Source organism: Dermacentor andersoni, chromosome 3, assembly GCF_023375885.2.
Source record: "Dermacentor andersoni chromosome 3, qqDerAnde1_hic_scaffold, whole genome shotgun sequence".
Taxonomy (NCBI): Eukaryota; Metazoa; Arthropoda; class Arachnida; order Ixodida; family Ixodidae; genus Dermacentor; species Dermacentor andersoni.
In genome coordinates, this window is record NC_092816.1 from 53,358,840 (window position 1) to 53,384,634 (window position 25,795).

The 25,795-nt window shown below is 47.4% G+C and overlaps 1 protein-coding gene across 2 annotated transcripts in view; it reads right to left on the reverse strand.

Moving 5' to 3' along the window:
- LOC126520796 (piwi-like protein 1) overlaps nucleotides 1–25,795 on the reverse strand; it is a 57,316-nt gene that overhangs the window by 13,904 nt on the left and 17,617 nt on the right. For both annotated transcript variants that reach the window (XM_050169585.3, XM_050169583.3), the window contains exons 7-16: nucleotides 16,768–16,962; nucleotides 16,543–16,651; nucleotides 11,244–11,367; nucleotides 10,515–10,632; nucleotides 9,277–9,394; nucleotides 8,293–8,480; nucleotides 7,356–7,504; nucleotides 7,102–7,226; nucleotides 5,585–5,759; nucleotides 4,799–4,952 (exon numbers count right to left, since the gene is read on the reverse strand). In XM_050169585.3, coding sequence (XP_050025542.1) covers nucleotides 4,799–4,952; nucleotides 5,585–5,759; nucleotides 7,102–7,226; nucleotides 7,356–7,504; nucleotides 8,293–8,480; nucleotides 9,277–9,394; nucleotides 10,515–10,632; nucleotides 11,244–11,367; nucleotides 16,543–16,651; nucleotides 16,768–16,962 — 1,455 coding nt within the window. The remainder of the gene's footprint in view (nucleotides 1–4,798; nucleotides 4,953–5,584; nucleotides 5,760–7,101; nucleotides 7,227–7,355; nucleotides 7,505–8,292; nucleotides 8,481–9,276; nucleotides 9,395–10,514; nucleotides 10,633–11,243; nucleotides 11,368–16,542; nucleotides 16,652–16,767; nucleotides 16,963–25,795) is intronic.

Here is a 25,795-nt window from a genome sequence, read left to right on the forward strand (position 1 = left end):
GTGTCACCAGTAGGAACGAGCTCCCAGAGCTCGGTTATGTCAGCGACTTCCACCGGGTCGGTCTCAGCGGGTTGGGGAAGTTCGTCCTTACGCAGAAAGCCCGCCTTCTTTAAGCCATTGGTGATGAACCACTGGTAAAGCGCCTCTTCAACATCGGCGTACAAAGGGTCTCTAACCCCTTTTCCGCTGATCGGAATGGCTGCTGATAGCTCCTGCCTTCACAATCGCGGTGCTCCCGGTTTTCAAGATGGTTGATATCGTTAACTGGACGAGCTCATACTTCTTCACGAGGGCGCTCACCTTGAAGCCGCATCGACAGTCCTGCAAGATATCCATCTTCGTGTCAAGCAACACAGCTTTGCGCTTTGTCGGCGCCATCTTCGAACTGGGTTGAACCGTTGGTTGCACGCTGCTTCGGTGGCGTCGGCCTGCTATTGCGAGAGAGACGCGGGACGGGCGCCACCGCGCCGCTTTGCTTGTCGCTTCTTTTTTTCTTTCTCTCTCTTTCGGAGCGACTGTGGCCGACGCGCATGAAGCAGCTAGCGCCATCTTGTGGCGCGCTGCGCCAACGTTGGCTGCGCCTACTCGTGCGCGGGCGGGGCGAGACGCGCTGCGCGGTAATGGCGGCAGATACGAACTTACGGAGGTAAACATCGCCTCGTCTCGACATCGTTCGTTTCAGGGAACTAAGCAACGCAAACGTTACGATTATTTGGCACGGAAAACGCCGTCCAGACTGCAAAATTTTGATCGTTATATCCGATATGCGGTGAATAACCTATCGTTATAAATGGTTTTCTTCCCCATAGACCTAATGCATAAAATGACACTCTCATGTCGACCCATCGTTATAACCGATATATCGTTATATGTGGTATCGTTATAAGTGGACTGCACTGTATTTACGGGACGTCGCAGGCCCGGAAGCATCGGAAACAGCCGTTATTGGTTCGGTATCATCACCATTGGAGCTCAAGGCTATAACAGCCTGCGAACTGCCCGGCAATGCGTCGACAGTCTCTCTTGCAAGCTAGCGCGCGGACAACCTCTGCTAAGACTACTTATCGTTCGGATGTTCGGCGGCTTGCGCTTGCGGCTGCCGAAGCGGCGCTTGGTCGCGTATTTCGTCGTCCACGTCCGCCCAGTCATGCTCGAAACCACAAAATGAAATAGAAAACTCAAATCGGAATAAAGCGATGAAGCGGCGGTGTACCTCGAATATCTAACACGTAAACAAAGGCACAGCAGCCAGCGCGCGAAGAAACGGGAGAAGCAGACGCCGCAGCAGCTCGCTTCCAGACCCGGCCAATGGGGCGGCTCATAGAACGCACGTGACGGAGCAAGCCAATCGGCGGCCGTAACAAGCAGCTCCGCGACCTTCAGACTTCTTATGCTTTTATGCTTGCTCTTCTCTCTATCAGGAAATGAAAGAGGGGCGTCAAAAAGCGAAGAGGCGCGCTTTTCAACGGTACCAGCATGGCCGCGCCGCGTACTGCCGTTCCGGAGCTAGGGGCGCTCGAAAACCGCGACTTTTCCACCGATTCTCACGAAATTTTCGCTGTATTGCCTGGTGTATATATTTACTTATGGTACTTAGCAGTCGTTTTCAGCGGAAATACTTGGAAAACTTATAGAAAAGGGGTCAAAGATTCGGAATCTGCAACTTTCTAAAAAGTGATTTTTGGGTCGTTTTTCCATAGTTGATCCCCGTGTCCCCCCTTAAAAGAGACCCCTCAAAGCTGCGCGCACGAGGTTGGGGGGGAGGGGAGGGGGACGTGGCAAAAATTTTCACAATCAGCCTATATTATGTCCACTGTAGGACAAAGGCCTCTCCAACTAGCGCCTGCGAATTTCTTAATTTCAATCACCCCACCTAGTCTGCTGCCGTCCTCGACTGCGCTTCCCTTCTCTGGCACCCATTCTGTAACCCTAATGGTCCACCAGTTATCTACCCAATGCATTACATGACCTACCCAGCTTAAAGTAAATTAATATATCAGCTATCCCTGTTGGCTTTCTGATTCGCACCGCTCTCTTCCTGTCTTTAAACGTTACGCCTAACACTCTTCGTTCAATCGCTCTTTGCACGGTCCTTAACCCTTTGAGGGTAGATTTTTTTCGCCATATGTGACCGCCCAGGGTCGATTTCTTTTATTGCAGATTTCAATTCTTCTTAGGGACTTATTTCGAAAATAATTTACTGCAATTTTTCTAGGGTGACCATAAAGTGAGAAAAATATATTTTGCGTTGGTATATATGTACTCTTCATTCATGAATAACAATAAACAAGGAAATAAACTTTTAAGAATTAAAAATTTGATGCATCGTTATACACGTAATTCAAGGCTCAGAAAATGTGCACACGAGAATATTTCGCAAGTCTCAAATGTTCCTGCTCTTACACTAATATGTACAACCATAGCGTAATCGAACTGCGTAGGTGAGCGCACTCAAGAAAACTGTACGTTTGTGTGACCGTCAAAAAGCAAAACATGTGACAAACTTCGGTTAATCTTCAGCTTATCGCCAACCTGAGGCAATTAGTTTTCATGAGTCTCCAAAAAAAGAACAGAAAAGGAAATGCATGCAAGGCGGTATCCTTGCTATGCGCACCCCTGTGAGTACTAAACGAGCGAGATACTGGTGGCCGTCCTTTGAGTGATTAGTAAAGAGATAGCCATCAATTTTGTGAGCGAAAGAAGCCGAAACCGCCTGCGGAACAAAACCCAAACCTCCGCCTGTTCGCGCGCCAATGCGCGAGCAGTAGTATATAGACACACCCAAGCAAACTATCTCTAATACAAACCATGCAACAAAACCAAGAGAGGGAGGCGCAAGAAAAATATTCCCTCTATTCCCACATAGTGGCAGCACATGCCAGGAAAGAAAAAATTAGGAAATTTGCACGCGTTTTAAACGTACAGACTGCTCCGTAAGTGTACGGCAACCATTTTGGACTTGTTTGCGGCGCCATATATTTACGCCATTGACCCTGAAAGGGTTAACTTGTTTTCGAGCTTCGTCAGTCGACAAATTTCTGCCAGATACGTCAGCATCAGCAGAATGCATTGATTGTACACCTTTCTTTTTAATGATAATGGTAAACTTCCAGTCAGGATCTGACAATGTCTGCCAAATGTGCTCCAACCCATCTTTATTCTTCTGTAAATTTCCTTCTCATTATCAGGGTCCCCTGCGAGTAATTGACCTAGGTAAACATACTCCTTCACAGACTAGAGGCTGACTGGTGATCCTGAACTCTTGTTCCTTGCCAAGCTATTGATCATTACCTGTCTTCTGCATATTAATCTTTAACCCCACTCTTATACTCTCTTCGTTAAGGCCCTCAATCATATCTTGTAACTCGTGCCCAGTGTTGCTGTACAGGACAATGTCATCTGCAAATCGAAGGTTGCAGAGATATTTGCCGCTGATCCTTACTCCTAAGCCTTCTCAGCTTAATAGCTTGAATACTTCTTTCAAGCATCCTCTCTCAAATGGCAAGGTCGCCGTTTCTGCGTCGCGCTGTTGTGCTCCAGCCATGCTGGCGGCAAAATGCGCGCCGCGAGTGGGATCGGTCCTGGGCCGATTTTTCGTGGCTCACCACGGCGGCAAGTGAAGGAGGAGACCAATAATGGCCCCTACAGTGACATATGTGCTGAAAACTTGTATCATGCAGACCCGCTCAACCGCTCTATTCATACTCACGTCTGGTTCAGCCGGACAGCTTGTTTCACACAATCGTCTGCACGCGTCAGCTCTAGCTCGCGCTTGTTTAGGTTGGCTTGGTTTGCCTCGTTCACGATTTCATTTTTTTTTTTTTCAATGATGAGTCTAAACAAACGTCCCGATGGAAAGGCTGTTGGAGACAGTGTGCCATATCCGATTCTGTACGAGAAGACAGACCCTGGATACAGAGGCGACACCAAGTACCTCGTTCTCCTTGTCTTTTGAACAAGGTGACGCCGCAACAGAAGGGAGCGCAACACGACTATGATCAGCAGCAACGACTTCATCACCTTGATAAGACTTGACTTGGGTTAAGAATGCAGGACAAAGAAGGTAAACACAGTGCTGATCTGTCAGCAGACGAAGGAAGAAACATGAGAGCACGCAGAGGGAAGCAGCAGGGGAGACCCAGTCCTGGCCTTGGCAACTCCGCTGCTTCGGTGGCAGCAGGTGGCAGAGGTAATTAGTGGCATCCAGCAAGCTGGTAGGAAAGCAAATCCACTTCTCTCCCGCCCTTCCTTGCAACTATGCTCCCCTCGCCTTCCCTCTTAACTCCCTCATCCTCAACGGTATTCGTGCCATTAACCCCGTCAGCCCTGCACAAGCTTAGCCCACCCCCTGGAAGTTTAGTTTTACTGCCATTATTGGGAACTTAGTATTGTGATTGAGCCAAGCCACTACAGCGATTCCTGTTCACGCGGCCTCACTGGGCAGCGCATTACATCCTCATTGTAACATCACTGCATAGAGCTGTGGGGGATCTGTTGGCACAATATGTGCCCAAGGGGGACCCAGGACTTTCACAGATCCCCCAAGCAACTGACTGACTGTGATGGGCAATACGATGATCCCTGTGCCAGTCGCACTACACTGAAGTGCCATACAAGTGCTTGTGCATCCTTAGCAATGTGTTCAGAGAATTGGAAGAGCAAGTTTACCATCAGGCACACAGCAACCCTTTCCATCAAGGCCGCAGCTGCACCCAGTGTTGTCTACCATTTGCGCAAGCCGGGAAAAGCACAACCACACAAGGAGGAACAAAGAAAGTTCAAGCGACCGACAACTTACTCTCGCCCTGGGAACATTTCGGTCAGCAGGCTCTGAATCTGGCCCACTTCCCACTCCTGAACCTGCAGCAGCTGCCCGTCCGACACACCATCACGGAAGAACAGGATGCGCTCGGGGGCTGTTTTGTTCTCCTCCTGGTACTGCTTCAATGACACTGCAGAGATGAGAGAAAGCAAACATTGCAGGTGAAGCAACAAATCAAACAAATCAAACCACTCTTACTAGCACAACAGCAATGCGCAACAATTCTAACAGCTCATCCACTGCAAGTCGATAATGATTTGGTTCTCACCATGACATACGGTGCCTTATCACAACCAGCAACACCTGCAGTTTCACAACAGCACAATGCAAGGCAAACAAAGGGATAAGGGGGGGGGGGGGGGTGAAATGTGACAAGATGCAGACATTCATGTGCCACATGGCTCACACTATATTTCATACCACTTTAGCCACAGAGTTCCTGTTCCTGTCCCACAAGATATAAATTGTTGCACAGATCACATTTTTGTTATGACATCCCTTCATAAAATGCCCTGAACCGCCTTCTCAGAGGCTGTGAACGATAGCATGTCTTAGCTACAGCAAGCAGTTGCTAGGCAGCGCACACGGGCAGCCCCTCGTGAAAGCAGAGACAATGGTAAAATGAAACACGAGTGCCAGCAATACCAGTACAAAGTGCAGGCCTCGTTCATTACTGAGACAATTAACCAAGTGCAGTGTTCTGTGTGGAGCCGCTGCAACCATCGCAGATGCAGCATGGCTTCCGACTCGGGGATCACTCACATGCCAGGTGAGTCTTGAGGGCACTCCCCAGCTCTTGGTGCGTCTGGTGGAAGCTGACACGGGAATACCAGCGTGTCAGGGTCTTGTTCAGGCTGGCAACGAAGCCACCAGCCGAGAGGCCCTTCTGACGGCAATCGTGGTATGTGTCGTACCCGATGCACATCACACCTTGGAGCTGCACGAGAGCATGAGCACGAAACAGGAGGAGAGTTGAGATGAGACAGCGTCAACCAGTATGCAGACTGAAATCCCCTTGCTAATAGCTTCATATTAATGTCTTTAGAATAACGAAGGTTTGAAATATCTCCAGCCATAAGCCCATTGCTGTGAAGATGTAAAAATATTTCAGTACTACGATTTCTGAAACGCAGGATATTTCAAAATTATGAGCCACATCCGATCTCTTTTTCGTGTTAGTAACACTTCCGAGCAATGAATTTGTAACCCGAAATATTACTCACATTTGCAACTTACAGAAGGCCATGAAACATTATGCGCACCACAATTACCGTGATTGGCTGCTGCGTTTCTTCCTGAATGGCACTATTTTCCAGATTTTTCCAGCTTCCCAATTTGTATCACGTGTAGTTTGTTTTTGTCCATCATCAGCGTAAATGCACATGTGGACGTAATGTTTGCAAATTAAGCCATTTTTTTTTGTTTCATTTCATCTTTAATGCCAATTTGCATGTTTTCAATGCATGGAATGATTCTTGACAGTCGCATGCTCATATTAAAATTTCACAGAATACATCTCAATGCTATGTTTTCGACAGTATAGGTAACCACGAACTGAAAAGTTATTGGCACCACCTTGTGACACTGAGCTCAACCACATTTCAGGGTCGATATTTTTTACAAAATTCAGCAGCTGCAAACGCAGCAGTTGACTGGCACAAAGTTGCATTCTCAATGACTCGAGGCTTCCCCACGCTCGCTCTTTTTTACAAGCCCTACACAAGACAATGTTCCAGGGCAAATTTTAGCACATGCTATCACCACCAGCACTGTTATTCACATTTTCATCTCACTAGCTCCTCTAATAGTTTCTTGTCATGCGATCAGATTTATCAAATTCTAATTGGTGCCTCTGCAAGCGCGTCACAGAAATGTTGACGCTGGGATCCTACATGGCACTGCTACTTGAGAATGATTGAGCGCACTAGGCAAAGAAGCCACAGACTAGCATTAACATTTAAGTTGTGTTGTCAATACCAGGCATAAGAACAAGTTATTGGCATGTGCTTCATGAATTGCTTGTCTTAGCACATTATTTTTTTGGGGGAGGGGGAGACTTTAGGCATGCAGTTGGTAAAGCTGTACCAGACAGATGTGCAAACATCACTGAACTAAACAAATGAATGCCTACACTAGCGCTGCTACCGAGACCTTCGTAGTATACCTCATCTTACGGAGGCCATGAAGTCACCTGCCCTGAAGCAAACAGCACTTCCTATTGAAACAGGAAGAGTCGGATGAATACGGCGACAGCTCGAGAGGCAAGGGGAAGTGCTTACCGGGATCTCCACAGCCCAAGCTTCTCCGCCAAGCTTGCAGTTCATCTGAATGGCCACCTTAGTTGCCACAGACTTCAGATTTTTCTTATTGCTGATTGTCCTGCCAAGCATCACCTGCGTGTGCACTGCAACAGTAAAGGGAAGCCCAGCGATGAAGCTTAAGAGCAACACAGCGGAAAGAGAGCAACACGGAAAGAGCAACAGAGTGAGCAACACGGAAAGAGAGTGAGCTGTGTCAAAGCCAAACCACTCACGTCCCATGTCGACACAAGCCACCTTCTTGAGACTGTCGTAACGGTCTTTGCGATTGTTGGGAAACACCGCCATCAGCAGCTCAGTGTCTCTAGAAACATTCTTGAGGCCGTTTATGTAGCTGCCTACACGGTCATCATCCAGAGCAACTCTGTAGACAAACACAAAGTAAAAAATATTGATCCACAACAGCAGCCATACATTTGGCAGTCATGCGACCATTGAGCACTTGAAAGCAAATTTTATTCATCCAGCGAGTTATCACCGAATTTCGAAGTGCAGCCCGAATGAACATTCACCCACAAGAGTGCACCCAAAGGTCACAACAGCAGAGTTACAAACATACAGGACACAAGCTGTCCTTCATGATAACTACTGCAATTTGAGTACCACCAGACCCAAGCTGGAGGTCATCTTTCGAAGCTGAAGGTAGCCTAGACTGCTGCTACACTCTTGCTTTTCCTACATTATTTGTATGCCACAGTATCTTTGCATGCAGGAAGTCATCTTGCCAAAAGCCAATGTTTATTCAATATTCTTTTTTTTTGCCAACACAGGGGTGTGAGCGAACAGTTTCAGGAAAACTCACAATAGCATGATGGGGGCTTTTTTGCCTGTTGTTCAGATACTGTTATAGAAGCTTCTCAAATAATGTTTCACACCTGCAGTTCTTTAATGAAACCCAAAGCTTGGTACACAAGTACCTTTGCATGCAGCTCCCATAATTAAAAGTGACAATAAGGAAAGAAGGAATTCTTGATCCACCCCCCCTGGGGAGTAGAAAAATCTATCAAACTTTTGTCTTTCAATATGTCGTACACCATGTCTGACACTGCTAGTTCCTTGGGTGTTCAAACCAAAAGCACACTATTCCTTTTACATAACCAAACAGGATGAAATAAAAGCAGTTCAATTCAAATAAGAAATCTAGATACGTACAACTGTGGCTGCTGCATGGTCACTCCCATCGGCGGCCCAACGCACATCAGCTCGCGCACAAAGTCCTGAGCATTCTGCATGTCGCGACGTGTGCACACAACCACCCACGACCGAATCTGTATTGCTTTGAACATAGTCTTGTCACGCATCTCCCTTGAGAAGTCGGCAGTCATGGGGTTTACGTTGGACTGAAAGAATGAGAGGGGGGGATTTTCAGAATAAAATGTTGCTGCTATGAATTTTTTTCTATATAAGTGTAGAAAGGAAAAGGCCATAGACATGAGTTCCAGTCACTGGCTTATGGCTAAATCCTGTTAGCACAGAAGTGCACTATCCCATTCGGATTTCTCGAGGGGAAAAAAGGAAATCTAGACTTTAACTGTCACATTATCCAACAGACTAAGAACAAACATGTTTGCGGTGTTTACTATATTAACTTCATATTCTCTGCGTGAAAACGGCAATAATCATCTTGTGCAAGTGATAGGTGCTCGCAACCTGTTAAAACTCCTGCACAGCACTTTTGTGGAACACTTAAAGCCTTGCAACTTCTTTCACAGTGCCGCAGCAGGATTAGCAAGTTCGCCATCCATACAAGCATTCTTCTCACCTAAGCGCACATCCTTGCCCATTTTTTCACAAAGGGATAATCAAGTCAAGAGGTTGAGCAATCACTCATCCCAAGTGCATCATATTGGATCGAACTTTCTCATGCAACCGCAGCCGAGTAGAGGAAACTGGTGATCCTAATGGGCATGTGGCCAATGCAACACCAAGCAAAAACTAAGCATACGGGGCATTACCTATTCCAGCTGGCTCGTCTAAATTTAGATTTTTCATTTAGATTTAATGCATTAACAGATAATATATAGATTTAGAAACAATTTTAACAGGGTTATATATATTTACTTTTATTGCAATGAACAGCGATCTAATGCTTTGCCTTTAATAAACCAGTGAAGAGAAAAGCAAGTTGCAAATTACCCTTATGTTGTTTCCGTGAATCACTCTTTCCGGCTGAACCTGACGAGCATCAATTTCAACAAGGCTCTCGGAGAACTTCAGACCCCACTGGCCCATTTCCTTTATGACCTGCGGATTCCTGCAGAAAATCATAAAGTCAGCAAACAGAAGTGCGACAAAGCTTCCCAAATACCCCCACTGCATCTCTATACATGAAATCGTTGTGCAGCAGGGGCTGGTAAAAGCAGTGTTTCTTGCATTTCTTTTTAAGTGCTTACCACACAAAGCCAAGAATAATGTCAGGGAAGGGTGGACCACCATAACATTTAGGCTGCAACATTGTAAATTCGAACTTGATCAGTACCAGGCGTGTTCAGATACTTAGCTTCAAATATTGAATCGTATATCAAATGATGATATGCACAGGCACTTATCAGCAAGTTGGGCCAACTTATTATACTAGTACATTGCAATTACATTGTCACATGCATTTATTAACAAGTTCGGCTAAATTATACTAGAGCACTGCAATTTCACTGTCAATGTTAAAAAAACTAGACTGGTAAGTCGTTATACTAGAACATTGTGTATTTGGCTCATGTTAACTTGGAAAATTTGGCATTTCCCACTAGCTGTCCTCGCCAGCATGTCTTACACCGCATCAAATGACCGTAAAATCTGAGGCATTTGACCCTCTGCCAGTCGTCACTCATCGCACTTGCTGTTAAGGTATAAGCTCAACATTGAGAGTAGCGCTGAAAAAAAAAGAAAGTGCACTTTAGCTGTCCGCAAACCGGTGCCCCTTGCTACTGAGACGCTTTCCCGCACAGTCTAAGTGTTTAGTGGCTAAGTGAGCTTTACAGGCAAAATTTTGCAAGCAGCATGCAATTGTCGCAAAATTACGCACATCGCCCCAATATTCTTAGATTAGATAGAAACAAATGCTAAGAATCATGTTTGCTCCCGCACAACCACCAATATATTCGATTTGATTCGAATGTTTGTATCCAATCGAATACAAATATTAAAAATATGATATTCAATATTATTTGAACTTTTCAAATATTTGCGCAGCCCTGGTAACTATAGAAGGTATGATAACCCATCCGAACGAACTGCTAGCACAAGTGCCTTAAAATACTCGCAAGTGATAAAAGATGAGGTATGCACACCTTCAGTAAATAAAGCAACAATGAAATTAGGCAGCTGCTCGTGCGATCTCAAACCCAGGGGAAATTATGAAACACTCATCTACAAACCTGTTCATGTTGCGCATGAATTCCTGGAGGTTGGCCACACGCTTTGCAGGGTCAAGTTTCATCTCGCTAGCCAGGTCCTTCATTATGCTAAAGTTTGAGCGAATGTCATCCGTAAGTCCTGCGATGAGACAACAAAGCAGGAAGTGGCTTTTCTCCGCAAGAGTGATGAAATGCACAGATCAAGTCATTGAGTGTGCAGGCAGTTCCAGAACAAGACCATTTTCAGCCGTGATCTCACAAGGCATTTTCGGTCATTCACTCTTGAGGACACCATCACTCCCGAGATATTTCGCATGACTGCACTTAGACATACTTGTTTCTACGGGTGGCAGCGTTCTAGGTGCTTTGCTATAATGGTGTGATTAACTCAGTGCCACAAATGCCGTTGCCCATAGGTATCGACGGATCCATGGCTAATCACACAAAACCTCAAGAAAGCGATTGTACTTTTGATGTGAACAAACGAAAATACCACCCCCGCCCCAATCCTTACTAAGCCTCATTGCCCAATTAGCACCCATTACACAGGGTTTAGTGCAGAATTAACTACGCCATTAATATTTGTGAGCTACATCTTGTTAGGATTTGTAGAAGATAAGCTTTCCACACAGGCGAAAGTATAACTAGGAATGCAGCTCAGTTCAGGAACTTTATTTTTACACAGCAATTTGGCTCCGAAGACCCACGTCCCTCACCCTTTGTACAAGTGAAACGATGCCTTCCACTTACCGGTGAGGAAGCACAGCTCTGGAATGAGGTAAAGGTTGTCGGTGCGGCCAACCCTGATGTCTCGCTCTCTAGGGCGGCAGACAAGCAGAGGCTGGTTGAGATCCCTGATGTCCTTCTGGTAGTGCTGCACACAGACAAGACTTGTGTGAGGCAGACGTGGCAGCCTGATGCATCAGCAAGCCTCACTTCAGGCAAGGGCACAGACATGCAAATAAGGCCAACACCAAGGCTTGCAGATATTGTACAGCGCTCATTGCTGTACACGAGTTATACGCAGTGTTGTCCACCACCAAATTTCAACCTAATCAGCATGAAATGCTCATTAGATCACATTTAACCACACAAAAAAAAAGGTCCTCTGCATTCCCTTAACCCTAGAATGGTACGTCTTCATTGCAGATCCTTCAGAGCGACTTACTTTAAGAAAAAGACGAGCAAACTCCATATAAACTGGAATATGAGTCAGCCCAGAATACAGGTTCACCACTGACCTCGTCTTCCCGAGACGACAACTCACAATATGCTAAAGACCGCCATGTAAGACAAGGGGCAACTACAGTCGCACCCACTTATATAACAACATTCAAGTGCCATGAGAATTCTGCTATTATAACTGGTACAGTAAAAGCTCTTTAATTCAAATTCCATGGGGATGCTACAAAAGTTTGAATTATACAAAATTCCAACTAATGAAAGTCAACAAAAAGAAATCGCTATGTTAAGGTGCCCAAAGTGCATGCTGCGTCATGTTGGCATGAACAGCAACACATAGTTCGAAGCACTGGCGCAGCCAACGTAACTGGACGCGGTCCGACGTGCCGTACGTCGAGATGGCTCTTGCTCCATCCGCGCATTCGTCGCACCGACTACGCTGACCCACAATGCATGGCACAAAGACAAAAAAATGTTGCAGTTTCACCCTAATTTCAAAGAATCATTACAATAACAAATTAGTAGATAGCTATATGAAGTAAGAATAGTAGCTTTTTTTTTTTTTCCCGCTGACGGCAGCACAAAAAATCAGCTAAAGTTTGTTTCCGACAGGAAAGAACCAAGAGTAAACTGACCTCGAAAGCGTGCATGTCATAAAACGTTGCACGAAATAGTAAATAATAAGAGTGATTTTGACTCGCAAGTGGTCAGTGCAGCCGCCACTGCAATCATCTTTGTGAAGCGGCTCGCCTGGCTAACGTGTTTTCTCATTGCTACCAATGGCGTTGGGAAAACTAATTGTACTGTCACTTATAAGCGACATAAATATGCAGATGTTGATTGTGTTGACGAATAGAGGCCCTTTAGTACGAGCTGCGGACAGATCGGCCTTGGATCCAACGGCCAGCGAACTAGGCCTATACCGTTTCCCAGCGATCGCCAGCTCGTCTAGCTTGCTCGTTCGCTACCGCCAGCATCAATGAGCGGCATAGGTGGTCAGAGTTCCTGCACGCCGCTGGACACGTAGGATATACCCCCGCTGAAGAGCAGCCGGATTTGATTACAGTCGAACACGGATATATCGAACCCACATATATCGAATTATTGTCTGTATCGAACTCGTAAATTATCCCCTCGAAAATTCTGTGTTAAAGTATAGCAATCCGTACGTTTATATCGAACGATATTGTTACCCGCCATTGGATATATAGAACGCCGCGCGATCTCGGCACTCGCTGCACCCGCGAGCTCCGCGCCTCCCACGAAATGCTCGGAAAATGTGAGAGCGAGAGGGAGGCAGGCTCGGACTGTACTCCCGCTGCGCACGCTCTCCGACTTTCGGAACTGCTTTTTTTTTCCTCTCTCTTAAAGTCTCTCATCCTTCCCCCGCATAACCATAGTGATCGGCTCGGAAAAGAGGAAAGAAGGCGCCGGCGGCCTCCTCCTTTTGCCTTTTTTTTTTCTTGTTGCTTTTTCACGAGTTTTGCTCAGCCAACCACAGCTCGTGCCTTTCGTACGTCGCTGTCGCCTTCGGAGGTGACCATCGCGAGCGGTTTGTTGGCGTAGGCTGCGCACGTGAATTCTTGTGTTTTGTGCGCGTTCTTGTGTTTCGTGTTCATTATTGTTTTGCGTGAGTCTCACGACACGTGTGACTGGATCGTGGTGAGCTGACGCGGAAGCAATGGCCACAGCAAGCACAAGAACCTGGACTTTGCGACAAAGCTGAAAGCCATTCAGCGTGTTGAGGCGGGCGAGAAAAGTGCGACGGTGGCAGACGACTTCGGGATTCCTCGGAGCACTCTAAGCACCTTGTTAAAAAACAAGGCAGACATAAAGTCGAAAGCGGCGGAGCAACGAACGTCGGGAGCTTGTCGTGTGCGCGCTCCTGCCCACGAGAAAGTTGAAAAGGCCCTCTATGCGTGGTTTTTAGAGGTGCGGGCTAAAAACATTCCGGTGGATGGCTCAATGCTAATGGCTAAAGCTAAATGGTTTGCCGCTGCACTCGGTGATGACAACTTCGCCAACAATACAGGGTGGCTGCAGAGGTTTAAGAACCGCCATAAGATAGTTGGCAAAACCATTTCTGGGGAAAGCGGAGCAGCAATCAGCCAGGATATCCAGCAGTGGATTTTGAACGAATGGCTGGAAATTTGCGCGAAGTTTTCACCCGCGGAAATCTTCAACGCCGACGAGACCGGGTTGTTTTGGCAGATGCTGCCAAGCAAGACGCTCGACGTCCGGGGCAGCACGTGTCACGGGGGCAAGATGAGCAAAGTCCGCGTGAGCGTTCTGCTCGCTGCAAACATGGATGGCTCTCAAAAGCTCCAGCCCTTTGTGATCGGCAAAGCAAGGGCATCGCGCTGCTTCAAAAACTGTAAGCAGCTCCCCGTTCGCTACGTCTTCAATAAGAAGGCGTGGATGACGCGTCAGCTGTTTATAGAATGGCTGCAAGCGCGGGACGTCGAACTGGGGAAGTCGGGGTGTCACGCTTGCCTTCTCGTCGACAATTGCTCGGCCCATCACACCACCTGCGAGCTCAAAAACATCGCGCTCAAGTTTCTGCCGGCAAACACGACAGCGAAGTTGCAGCCGCTCGACCAGGGCATCATTAAGTCGTTCAAAGTCGGCTACAGGAAGCGACTCATTGATATTTGGTGAACCTCCGCATGGGCACCGAGCTTGAGGTTGACCTGCTGGGGGCTATTCAAATGATGACGGGCGCCTGGAGAGACGTGAAGCAGGATACCGTAGCCAACTGCTTCCGGAAGGCAGGCCTCGTGACGGCCAAACTTCCCGAAACCTGCGAAGACGGCGACGGCGACGAGTGCATGGACGACGCGTTTCGCGAGTTGTCGTCCCTTTTCCCGGCTGCCGTTCCAGCCGAAGTGTCTGTTGACGATTTTGTGAACGTAGACAGCAATGTTCAGACTGTTGCGAGCCTCGCCGACGAGGACATTGTAGCTGCAGTCGCAGGGACCCAGGCCGACAGCTCGAGTGGCGACGAAGATCGTCCGGACGAGGGGGCGGCTACACGCTCGTACTCCGCCGCTGAAGTGGCGGCCGCGTTCAGCTTGATTCGCCGTTGTTGCGGCGACATGGAAGGAACCGGGCTCTCGCACCTGAACAGCCTCGATAAGATCGAGGCTGGCGTCTTTAATTTCATTTGCAAGGCGAAGAAGCAGACCAACATAAGCGATTTTTTTTCACGCAAATAAAGCATTACGTTGCGTCGCGTCATTCTTGAATGCGCCGATCAGTAGGTCATCGTCCGCCACAGGTAGTCTCTGGGCCTGTATTTTTTATATCGAATTTTTAATATATCGAATTAATTCGTGATCCCCTTCGAGTTCGATATATCCGTGTTCGACTGTATTTCATTTCGAGCATGCCTGGTATAAACAAAAACTGCCGAGCTTAGACCAGTCCAATGAGCCCCAAGTCTGATGCAGTGCCGACTTTTACCCCGCCTTGTGTTCTGCTCCTGAATATGCTTCATTCCCAAGGCACCCTCGACGAATGGTTCATACTACTTGTAGCAATGTATAGCTGTCGCTGGCTGTGCTTTCCGAGTCGCTGCTTTGCAGCGGATCCTATCATAAGTGGTTGGCCATGTCTAATATGGCGGCGACTCCCACCTGCAGAAAATAGTCGCCGCTGGAGGACGAAAATGAGGATGACGATGCTGGCGTGGACATCACAAAGCACTTGCAGGCGTAGCAGACTAACAACACAAAGCTCACGTGCTTGCGAGCGCACGTCACAGTTTTGCGCAATCACGTGCCCAGCTGTGTTTACGTTCCTTCTTTGGCCCATCTCGCTCTCGGAAACCGAAACTTCGATTGGTCGCTACAAAAAAAAAAAAAAAAAAAAAAAGAAAGAGAGAGAGAGAGAGAGAGAGACTCCAAATAATTACCTGTCGTACTCGGAAGAAAATTATGTTGTGTGCCGTGATTACTGGGTCATTAGCTACTTATTGCAGCGGAAAAACAGATTAAAAATGTTTGTCAGTACTCCCTTAAGGGGGGATGCGGCAATTGAAGTGGTCAAATTGTCAAAATTTTTTATTCCCTGATTTATGTTTTTTCGCGATCCACAGACCTTTATTTACCTTGTAGTGAAATATTATAACAAAATACGTGGTAGAAATCAAGAAAACAGCACTTTTGTAGAGTGCCGTCACCAAAAATTGCAAGACAATTAGGCTTCGGAAGGCCTGTCGCACCGTGGATCGCCCGGCTATCTGTTGACACAACGCCACCATCTTGGTATCATCGTAAAGAGGAGAGATCAGAGCTAAAGATAGCTGGAGCAACGCATTTTTTCGCCGAAAAATAGACCAGGAAACAAGTGAAAAAAAGGCAAATGAGGCACTGCGATTGGGCGTAGCAGTCACGTGGGGCACAGGGCGCACTCCTATTGGCTGTTGTAGATTTGAATTGCTGATAACAAATAATGAATAACGAATCGAATGCAAGAACACCTTTTACAAAAGTACACCTCCTTTGGTAGCACGACTCCTTGCCAAGAGCCACTCACCATTCGAGCCAACCATGAGGCTAGAAAATGGCACAGCGAGGCCAAATTAATCAACAACATAAAGGACTGGGACAATGAGATGTCCCTTGCTTTGAGTTTTCCTCATTAGTTCAGATGGCAGAGCGACCACTCTGGAAAGGTGCAACGGCATTGGTCCCAGATTGGATCCACGGCACGGGACACATTATTTGACTGTGAAGCTTTCCGGGACACCCCTACGGGTGGGTTTCCTTCATAGCTTCATGCTAAACATGGTTGGATGACAATTTTGCCATTTCAGGTTCAACAACGTATACCTTATAGTTGTTGCACAGAAAACATGTTTACTTACGTCCTTGTAGTACTTCAGGTACGTGATGGGCCCCTCTTTTGTTTCGAATGTCTGCTGTGGGTTCTTAGTCCAGTCAATGTCATCCACACGGTAGGTCTTGTTGTTGTACCTGCACAAGGAAAAAAGCACCAAAAGCAGAGTGAATACAAAGCATGCAACCCAAAGTAACACCAATAACACTAGATGTAATAAGAGTACATATAGAAGAAAAAAAGGAAGAGTCACCTGGTCATCACAATGCAGCCAACCACAGCCTTTACGGCTTCGTCCTTGTAGTTGCCACGAGCTGTCTGTTGCAGGGAGCCCAGAAGGTGGAGAACGTTCTCTGTACGAAGCACCTTGTGCACCGTGTCCACCACCATCAGGACACCACCGTCATGCTGACCGACAGCAGTTGTCAGGCCTTCCCAGATCTCTAGCCTGCACACAGCCGAGCCGTTAAGCATCAAGCAATTACCCAGGCTGTGGATGATATACACAGCTGCTCCCTGCATTATGCCATATTCCTTGACAAGACAGGAGCAACAAACATTGATAAAGCATTGCTTTTCTATTAGGGGTGCGCGAATATTTGAAACTTTCGAATGACAAGCCGAATAGTGTCCTGTTTGATTCAGTTTTCTAATAGAGTAGTCGCTATTCGCAAATGCAAATAATTTTTGAAGACTTTATTTGCCCAATTCTAATGCGCACCTTTTTTTGTGCGTGGAAAAATAGGTCCAGTAATCACATGCACGTTAGAATCAAGTACAAACCGCCGCAATTACAAGGCGACAACAGTTTACTCGTTGCTGGCAACCATGGTAGCATGTTTCCTTGTCGTCTTCCGCAGTCGCAGCAGCCATTTTCAATCGTGGAGTGCTGCCTTTGTTACAGTGAGCTGTTTCAGTGACGTCTACTCGCGTATTCCCTCAGCAGGCTACCGTGCTCAATAAATTCCAAGCAAATAGATGCAGCGGCCATGAAAACTCACCGTTTCCTTTATAAAAATGGCTTTAAGCTGAAAGTGATCCTATGCATGGAGGAGAGCAGGAGCAGAGCTACAGCACGCGATTTCAGTGTGCTGGAGACTTGCATTCGCAACTGGCGATAACTGAAGAAATGCAATTTTCAGCAGTAAAACATCAAGGAAAGGCCACCACGGTCCACAAACAGGGAGGAATGGGGACTTCGTGAGTGGACCACATGCCCATGACCAAGGAGGCGCTAAAGGTAAAAACACTCGAATTTGGCAGGAGTTGAGGCCTCCCGAGAAGCCAGTTAAAGCAAGTCGGAACTGGATCAGTAGATTTATAAAGCGCGAAGGACTTTCTTTGCAAAGGCAGACTGGCATGTGCCAGAAGTTGCCACAGGATTTTGAAGGTAAGCTGTTTTCTTTTCAGCTATATGTTTTATTGTTGCGACACAGCAATGCTTATCAACTTGACCAGACAGATAACGCCGACCAGACTCCAGTGTACTGTAATATGCCTGCCAACTCAACAGTGGAGTCAACTGGGGCCAAGCAAGTCCGCCTGCTTTCATCCGGGAATGAAAAGACACTGAGTGACGGCAATGCTGACCTGTACATCAGATGGCCACAAGTTGGCAGCCTTTCTTCTTTTTAAACGCAAGACTTGCACACAGGCTGCAAACTTCCCCCAAGAAGTCGTAGTGCACGTCAATGAGAAAGGCTGGATGGACAATGACCTCATCCACAACTGGATAGACTGTGTGGTGCAAGAGGCCCGGTGCTAGCTTACGGCTCCACTCTATGCTTGTGCTTGATACCTTCAAGTGCCACCTGGACCAGCGTGTCAAGGACAAGCTTCCAGCTTGCCACACAGACCTGGTGGCCATACCGGATGGGATGACTCCCCAGCTCCAGCCACTAGACGTGTGCATTAATAAGCCTGTCAAGGACCACATTCGGGCACTTTATAATGAGTGGCTGATGAATGGAAGCCACACATTCACAGCCAGCAATAGGCTGAAGCGTGTTTCACTCGAGGAAGTGGCAAGGTGCGTGGCGAAAGCATGGATTGGGATTCCATCGGCCATGGTTGTGAAGTCCTAAAACGCGGCATTTCGAACGCTATGGACAGCACTGAAGACAAGATGTTATGGTCCAACAGTGAAAGGGAGCTTTCTGAGAGCGATAGTGAATGAAGTACAAGCCTAATAATGAAGTTGTTCACTGTTCAAATTGTAAAATTCTTCTCACTTCATTTTTTTCAGTCACAGAAGTTGCGTGCACGTTAAAATTGCGCTTCTAAGTTTTGTTGTTGTTGTTTTCTTTTTTTTTTTTCTTGGTCAAGGAAATCGGGCGTGCGTTAGACTCGGATAAATACGGTACTTTTCAAATATTTTGGAGCATCAAGTGCACCCGACTAAACTTAAGAGTGGAGCAAAGTATGTAACAGATTTGTTTAAGGATGGTGGGCAGATTGTTCTAGAGAAACTGGCCACCCTGTATACGCAATGCCTCAGGACTTCGAGCGTACCAGAATCTTGGAAAAACGCTAATATAATCCTAATCCATAAGAAAGGGGACGCCAAAGACTTGAAAAATTATAGACCGATCAGCTTACTGTCAGTTGCCTACAAACTATTTACTAAGGTAATTGCAAATAGAATCAGGAGCACCTTAGACTTCCGTCAACCAAAGGACCAGGCAGGATTCCGTAAAGGCTACTCAACAATAGACCATATTCACACAATCAATCAGGTGATAGAAAAACGTGCGGAATATAACCAACCTTTATATATAGCTTTCATTGATTACGAGAAAGCGTTTGATTCTGTCGAAACCTCAGCAGTCATGGAGGCATTGCGAAATCAGGGTGTAGATGAGCCGTATAAAAAAATACTGAAAGATATATATAGCGGCTCCACAGCCACCGTAGTCCTCCATAAAGAAAGCAACAAAATTCCAATAAGAAAGGCGTCGGGCAGGGAGATACGATCTCTCCGATGCTATTCACAGCGTGTTTACAGGAGGTATTCAGAGACCTGGATTGTGAAGAATTGGGGATAAGAGTTAATGGAGAATACCTTAGTAACTTGCGATTCGCTGATGATATTGCCTTGCTTAGTAACTCAGGGGACCAACTGCAATGCATGCTCACTGACCTGGAGAGGCAAAGCCGAAGGGTGGGTCTAAAAATTAATCTGCAGAAAACTAAAGTAATGTTTAACAGTCTCGGAAGGGAACAGCAGTTTACAATAGGTAGTGAGGCACTGGAAGTGGTAAGGGAATACATCTACTTAGGACAGGTAGTGACTGCGGATCCGAACCACGAGACTGAAATAATCAGAAGAATAAGAATGGGCTGGGGTGCGTTTGGCAGGCATTCTCAGATCATGAACAGCAGGTTGCCATTATCCCTCAAGAGAAAAGTTTATAACAGCTGTGTCTTACCAGTACTCATGTACGGGGCAGAAACCTGGAGGATTACGAAAAGAGTTCTACTTAAATTGAGTACGACGCAACAAGCTATGGAAAGAAGAATGATAGGTGTAACGTTAAGGGATAAGAAAAGAGCAGATTGGGTGAGGGAACAAACGCGAGTTAATGATATCTTAGTTGAAATCAAGAAAAAGAAATGGGCATGGGCAAGACACATAATGAGGAGGGAAGATAACCGATGGTCATTAAGAGTTACGGAATGGATTCCAAGGGAAGGAAAGCGTAGCAGAGGGCAGCAGAAAGTTAGATGGGCGGATGAGATTAAGAAGTTTGCAGGGACAACATGGCCACAATTAGTACATGACCGGGGTAGTTGGAGAAGTATGGGAGAGGCCTTTGCCCTGCAGTGGGCATAACCAGGCTGATGATGATGATGAAAGTATGTAAAAGTTTTGCCCTCGGAGGCGCAGTATATTCCGATAGGCCGATAGTTCCTTCAATAGGTATAGGCCTATAGTTCCTTCAAATAATCATATACCAAACTCTAGGGCCGGTTTAGATTCAAGGATTTTAAAAAACGCACCAGTTTGTAATTGAAAATTATAAATATGGTGCATAGCTAGCGCCAAAGTCAGTATCGCAGCTGCTACTAGTCGTGCCAGTAGCCAACTGAACAACGTTGCCATATTGACCTGTGTCGTATCGACATGCGGTGCGATGTGATTGTAATGGCATTAAACAGGCGATGCCACAAACGAAAAGTTGTCCTAGCTGCGGAGGCATCGTCAAACGTTCAAGCCGGGTGGGACTTCAGCATCGATGAGAAAAATGTCCCTCGTTGAAGGGGGCAACGGGAGATGCTTTTTGCGTGTGCTGCAAGCAAGCGATAACAGAGAGGAGCTGTTCGCCAAGATCGCACCGCGTTTCGACACGTACGAGCCGTGCTACACTGCGCATGCGTGGGCGTGCAGACGCGAGCTTGCGCACGCTCGAAAGTATACGAGGCTGGCAGCAATGATGACGTAGAGTGAGCTCGGCATGTTCATATTAAATAAATGCCGTTTTCATTTTATGAACGCTGTCCTCACTCTTTTGTTCAGCTTACATTCCAGGTAAGCTTTTATTTTTTCTGGATTCGGACATTCGGGGGTCAGCTTAGAATCGGGGCCGGCCTAGATTTCAAGTAAGTACGGTAGGTAGCCATACATTACAGGCTATGTAGCTATTATTCGCACTACCTGAAGAGTGCTTTGAATGTGAAAAAACCTGTTAGCTCCTAATGCTCCATTTGTGCTTTCAATAAACAACACTTGAAAACATACTATGTAACAATACAAACATGCTAATTTTAAAAATACATGGATGTGAACATTAATTTACATTGTGACGATGGCTGGCAATTATTCAAAATCTACTTAAAAAACTGTGATATTCAATTCACTTCTGGCACTATTCATTTCATATTCAATTGTCTCAAAAATCACAAGATCAGTTTGTTTATTCATCATTCAAAAAACAATGAGTAAACAACCAATAGTATGCAGACGAGGGTCCCAAAGTTAATGACTGCAACGGGACCCTCGGACCCACCCCTACTTTTTGTTAGTTTATCTGAAAATATTTCCCCAAAGATATTGGATACAAAGACAGCTACAAACAATCTGCACAACATAACCTATACTAACACCCCACCCCTGTGAAGCCAAGGTTGCATGCGTGACGTCTACACTTCGTGGCGACGTGCAATGCACATTGGGCTATGTGATGGCTGAACACTAAAGTGTCACCAATTCAAGTGACACAGAGAACAAAACCCACCTCTCTCGCCATCGAAACCCCAACTGTCCATCCCCCCCAAAAAACTGTCAACCTCCCCTCAACTCAACTGCCATTCTGAGGCTTGAGTGCTCATCAGTGCTGTTGTCTGCCACCGCACCCTTTCCCTCATCTTTATGTTAACGACAGTCAAAACTCTAAAAGGGTTGCATAGTTGAACCCCACAATAACAATATCTGTGGGAAAAGCAAGAAAATGTGCTTTCACAAGAATTTCATTGCTGTGAAACGAGACAGCACCGATAGAGAACGCATCGCAAACCGAAACTTTACTGTCAGAATGCTGTTAGCCTACTTTTGCAAGCCTTGCTCGCTGCTATAGAGCTGCACTGCCGACAGCATAAAGTATGCCACATGCATCAATCAACAATGGCAGCACTGCCATGGGGCGTGTGGGGATGCGTGACTCTCGCGCGTCCCCTGATGTTTTTCCCGCATAGCGCGTCTCCTGCAGGGCGGCTTCGCCCGCCGCGTGGCCTGGCGCCCGCGGCGGTCGGAGTGGTTGAAGCGCAGTGCGAGAGATGGCGCTAGTGTTGCGCTGCTAACGCCGCCGACAGGCGAGGTTACTTGGGGGCCGAAAGGAAGGCGCTTGGTCTCTTTGAGGTTCGGGAAGCGAGCGGGACGGACGTGTCGCCCGCGCGTGCGCCGACCATGCTTCTGCGAGACCGTCTCGCGTGGCCGCCTTGGACACCGTTGGCGTGACCGTACACGCGAACGACCAGGCGTTGGGATCCAGCATGGGGCGAACATATTCGCTCGCAATGCGGTCGCGGTAAGTCGGACTTCTAGATTTGTCGCGCGCCCATCGGCATGTTTTGGGGATAGCAACTCGGCTAGCAGGCATTGATCTATGAAAGGTGCAATAAATGCCCTTGTGACTGTTTGCACTACTGTGTTGTCGTTCCTTTGTCCCCAAGAGTACGGAGGAGAACCCCATATCTCCCACGGGCGGTATTCTTTTTTTGAGCGCACGTTATCGCCCATAGATGCTGAAGCAGCTGCTGCAGAGCATGAAAGTGATTCTAACTCATATCACCGAAAGCAGATCATGCACTAGGTACAGTAGAACCCCGCTGTTACGTTCCTCGCTGCTGCGTTTTCCCGGCTGTTACGTCGTTTTCATCCGGTCCCGGCATAGCTCCCATAGGATCCAATGTATTCCGTACCCCGCTGTTACGTTGTAGCTGTGGAAACGTTCCCGCATGTTACGTCGCAACCTGGCACCCCGAACCCGGCCGGGCAACGCGCGCCAACCGCCATTTTGACGAGTCTTGGCCAGGCTTGGCTACGGAATTGGCTACAAGACCATGGCCTCCGAGATCACCCCCTTGCACACGCGTGGGTAATCTCAGAGGCCATAAAAAGCCGCACGCGAGTTGGAGAGATTGCCACTAGGTGACGACTGCCTCGTCAGCCGAAGAGAGTAAAACCCGCGGGCCCGCAGCAATCCAGTCTTTCTTGCTTATGCGGTTCAACCCATCCGAGTCGTCCGTGTCCTTCTGTCAACAGCTACGCTGCCTACGCTTCGTCAGGCCTCGTTAATCCAGTCTTTCTTGTTTGTGCGGTTCAAACCATCCGAGTCGTCCATGTCCTCCCGTCAACACCTACGCTGCCTACACCTCGTCGAGCCTCGCTAACACCGCGAGCGGTTTGTCGTCCTTTGATGGCGTCGCGCAAGCGCAAGGCGCTTTCCCTCGAGGAAAAGCTGGATGTTCTCAACACAGTCAACAGGCAGCCAGCGCGGAAAAGAGTCGACATCGCCAAGGATCTTGGTCTGCCACCCTCGACGCTTAACAGCATCGTTTCGAAGCGTGCCGAGATACAAGGGAATGCCGCGCTCTTCGGCCCGAAAGCTAAGCAGGCTCGTGGCGCCAAGTATGGAAACCTCGACGAGTCGCTTCTTAATTGGTTTATTTTAAGGGGGGAGGCTACCCTTGAGACCGAACTTTTTTATTTTTTAAGATATCCAGATGAAACTTTCAGGGTACGTTCACACCGCCGAACTATGAGAAACTGCAAAGTTTCATGAAGATATGTTTATTAGTTCCAGAGTTATTGAGGTCTAACTAGGTGATTCATGTATATGCCTGAGGAAGAGCCTGGAGAAATGCCAGCACATCGTAGGAAGCTGAAATTCACTGTGATGATCCCTTGATAAATATCCCAGGGGGCTAAAGAGCCCTTTTCTTTAATTTCCCCTCCGAAAAATTTTAAGACAACTTTGAATTTGATGTAGCCAGTAATGACCACATTCATCAAAAATTAATTGCTTATTATAAATTAACTGCACCAGCTTTCAAAAAAAGAAGCCTGTTACCCCCTGGCAAAGTCATTCAGGAACATAATAAAAAAAAACGGCATACAAATCTGAAGAGCGGTTCTTGAGATATCGCCTTCCCCAGCGCCACTACTAGCGAAAAAATCCATTCCGAGAAAACAGGCCTTAAAGTTGAACACGTGTTTTTTTATTAGAAAGCTCCTGCGGAGCTTCTAAATAGCTCGATCTTGCGGCTCCAGGCACATTAGTGTGTCGGATTTTCGACTGGCGACAGCCGAAAGCACAGTTCCGCCGCTGAAAAGCGTCTACGCAGTCGGCACTCGCTACGGAAGATCGGAAGTTCGATGCTCGTACAAGACGCATATCGCGCTCCCGCGCACTGAACATCTGCACTGTCTTGGGCTTTGCCGGCATCGCGTGCAGCGAAGAACTAGCGAAAAAAATAAAGCTGAGCAAATAATCTAAAAGATAGCGCAAGGCGATGAGCAGCTCGCAAGCTCATGTTGAGGCGGACGGAGCAAGGGGCAACAACGACGCGAGCGCGGCGGGCGCGCCATCAAAGGGAGCAGTCGCCGCCGCCCGCGCAGCAGCCAATGGCAGGCGCGCTTTAGCCCGCGAGATTTGAGCAGCCGCCGCCGCCCGCGCAGCAGCCAATGGCGGGCGCGCTTTAGCCCGCGGGATTTGAACGCGCTGCTCCGGCCAATCAGCGCTCCGCATCACATCGCGGGAAAACGCCAATAGCGCCTCAACCGCGCCGACGATGCCATTTTGCAAGGCGGCAAAATAGAGACAAAGAATTCACGGTCAAAACGACACCAATATGGCGCGGGCAGGCCGCATGGGCCGGGAATGGCGCGCGCGCGAAGTTTGACTTCATTTCGGCATTTGCGAGTGTTTTGTGGGCCGCGGTGGCCTCAAAAGTAGCGTTGTTTTGGTACTTTACGGTTGAATTAGGTGCTGATAATTACAGAACAGGTAGTTTATGAGACATACAACCCAAAAATAAGGTTTTTCAAAAATCGACTTTCTCGCGATTTTTCGGTTTTCAAGGGCCGCGTCCCCCCTTAAACAAGCTCGCGCTGCCGGTGTTAACTTCGACGACAGCATTTTGCGCGAGAAGGCGATGGAAATAGCCGACCGACTGGGCATCAGTGACTTTGCGGCGTCAAATGGCTGGATCGACCGTTTCCGGAAGAGGCACGGCATCGCGTATAAGACGGTATCCGGGGAAGCAGCAAGTGTAAACTTGGAAACAGTCGACGATTGGAAGGCCACACTATCTGCCATAATTGAGGGGCATGAGCCTCGTGACATATACAATGCCGACGAAACGGGTCTTTTCTTTTAGGTGCAGCCATCCAAGTCGTTAAGCCTGAAGGACGAAGCATGCCACGGAGGCAAATGCAGCAAAGAAAGATTGACGGTGCTCCTTTGCTGCAACATGGATGGCTCGGACAAGCTGAAGCCATGGGTAATCAGAAAATACCGAAACCCACGGTGCTTAAAGAACATTCGCCTGCTGCCATGTCACTATAGAAGCAACAGTCGTGCATGGATGACGGGTTCTTTGTTCGAATAATTTCTTCGTTACTTCGACAATAAGATGGGCTCCCAGTGCAGGAGTGTTGTCCTGTTTCTGGACAATTGTGCTGCCCACCCGAAAGACCCGTCGTTTCTTCGGAACGTTAAGCTTGTTTTTTTTTTTTCCTCCAAACACTACAAGCCACTTGCAGCCGTTGGATGCCGGCGTCA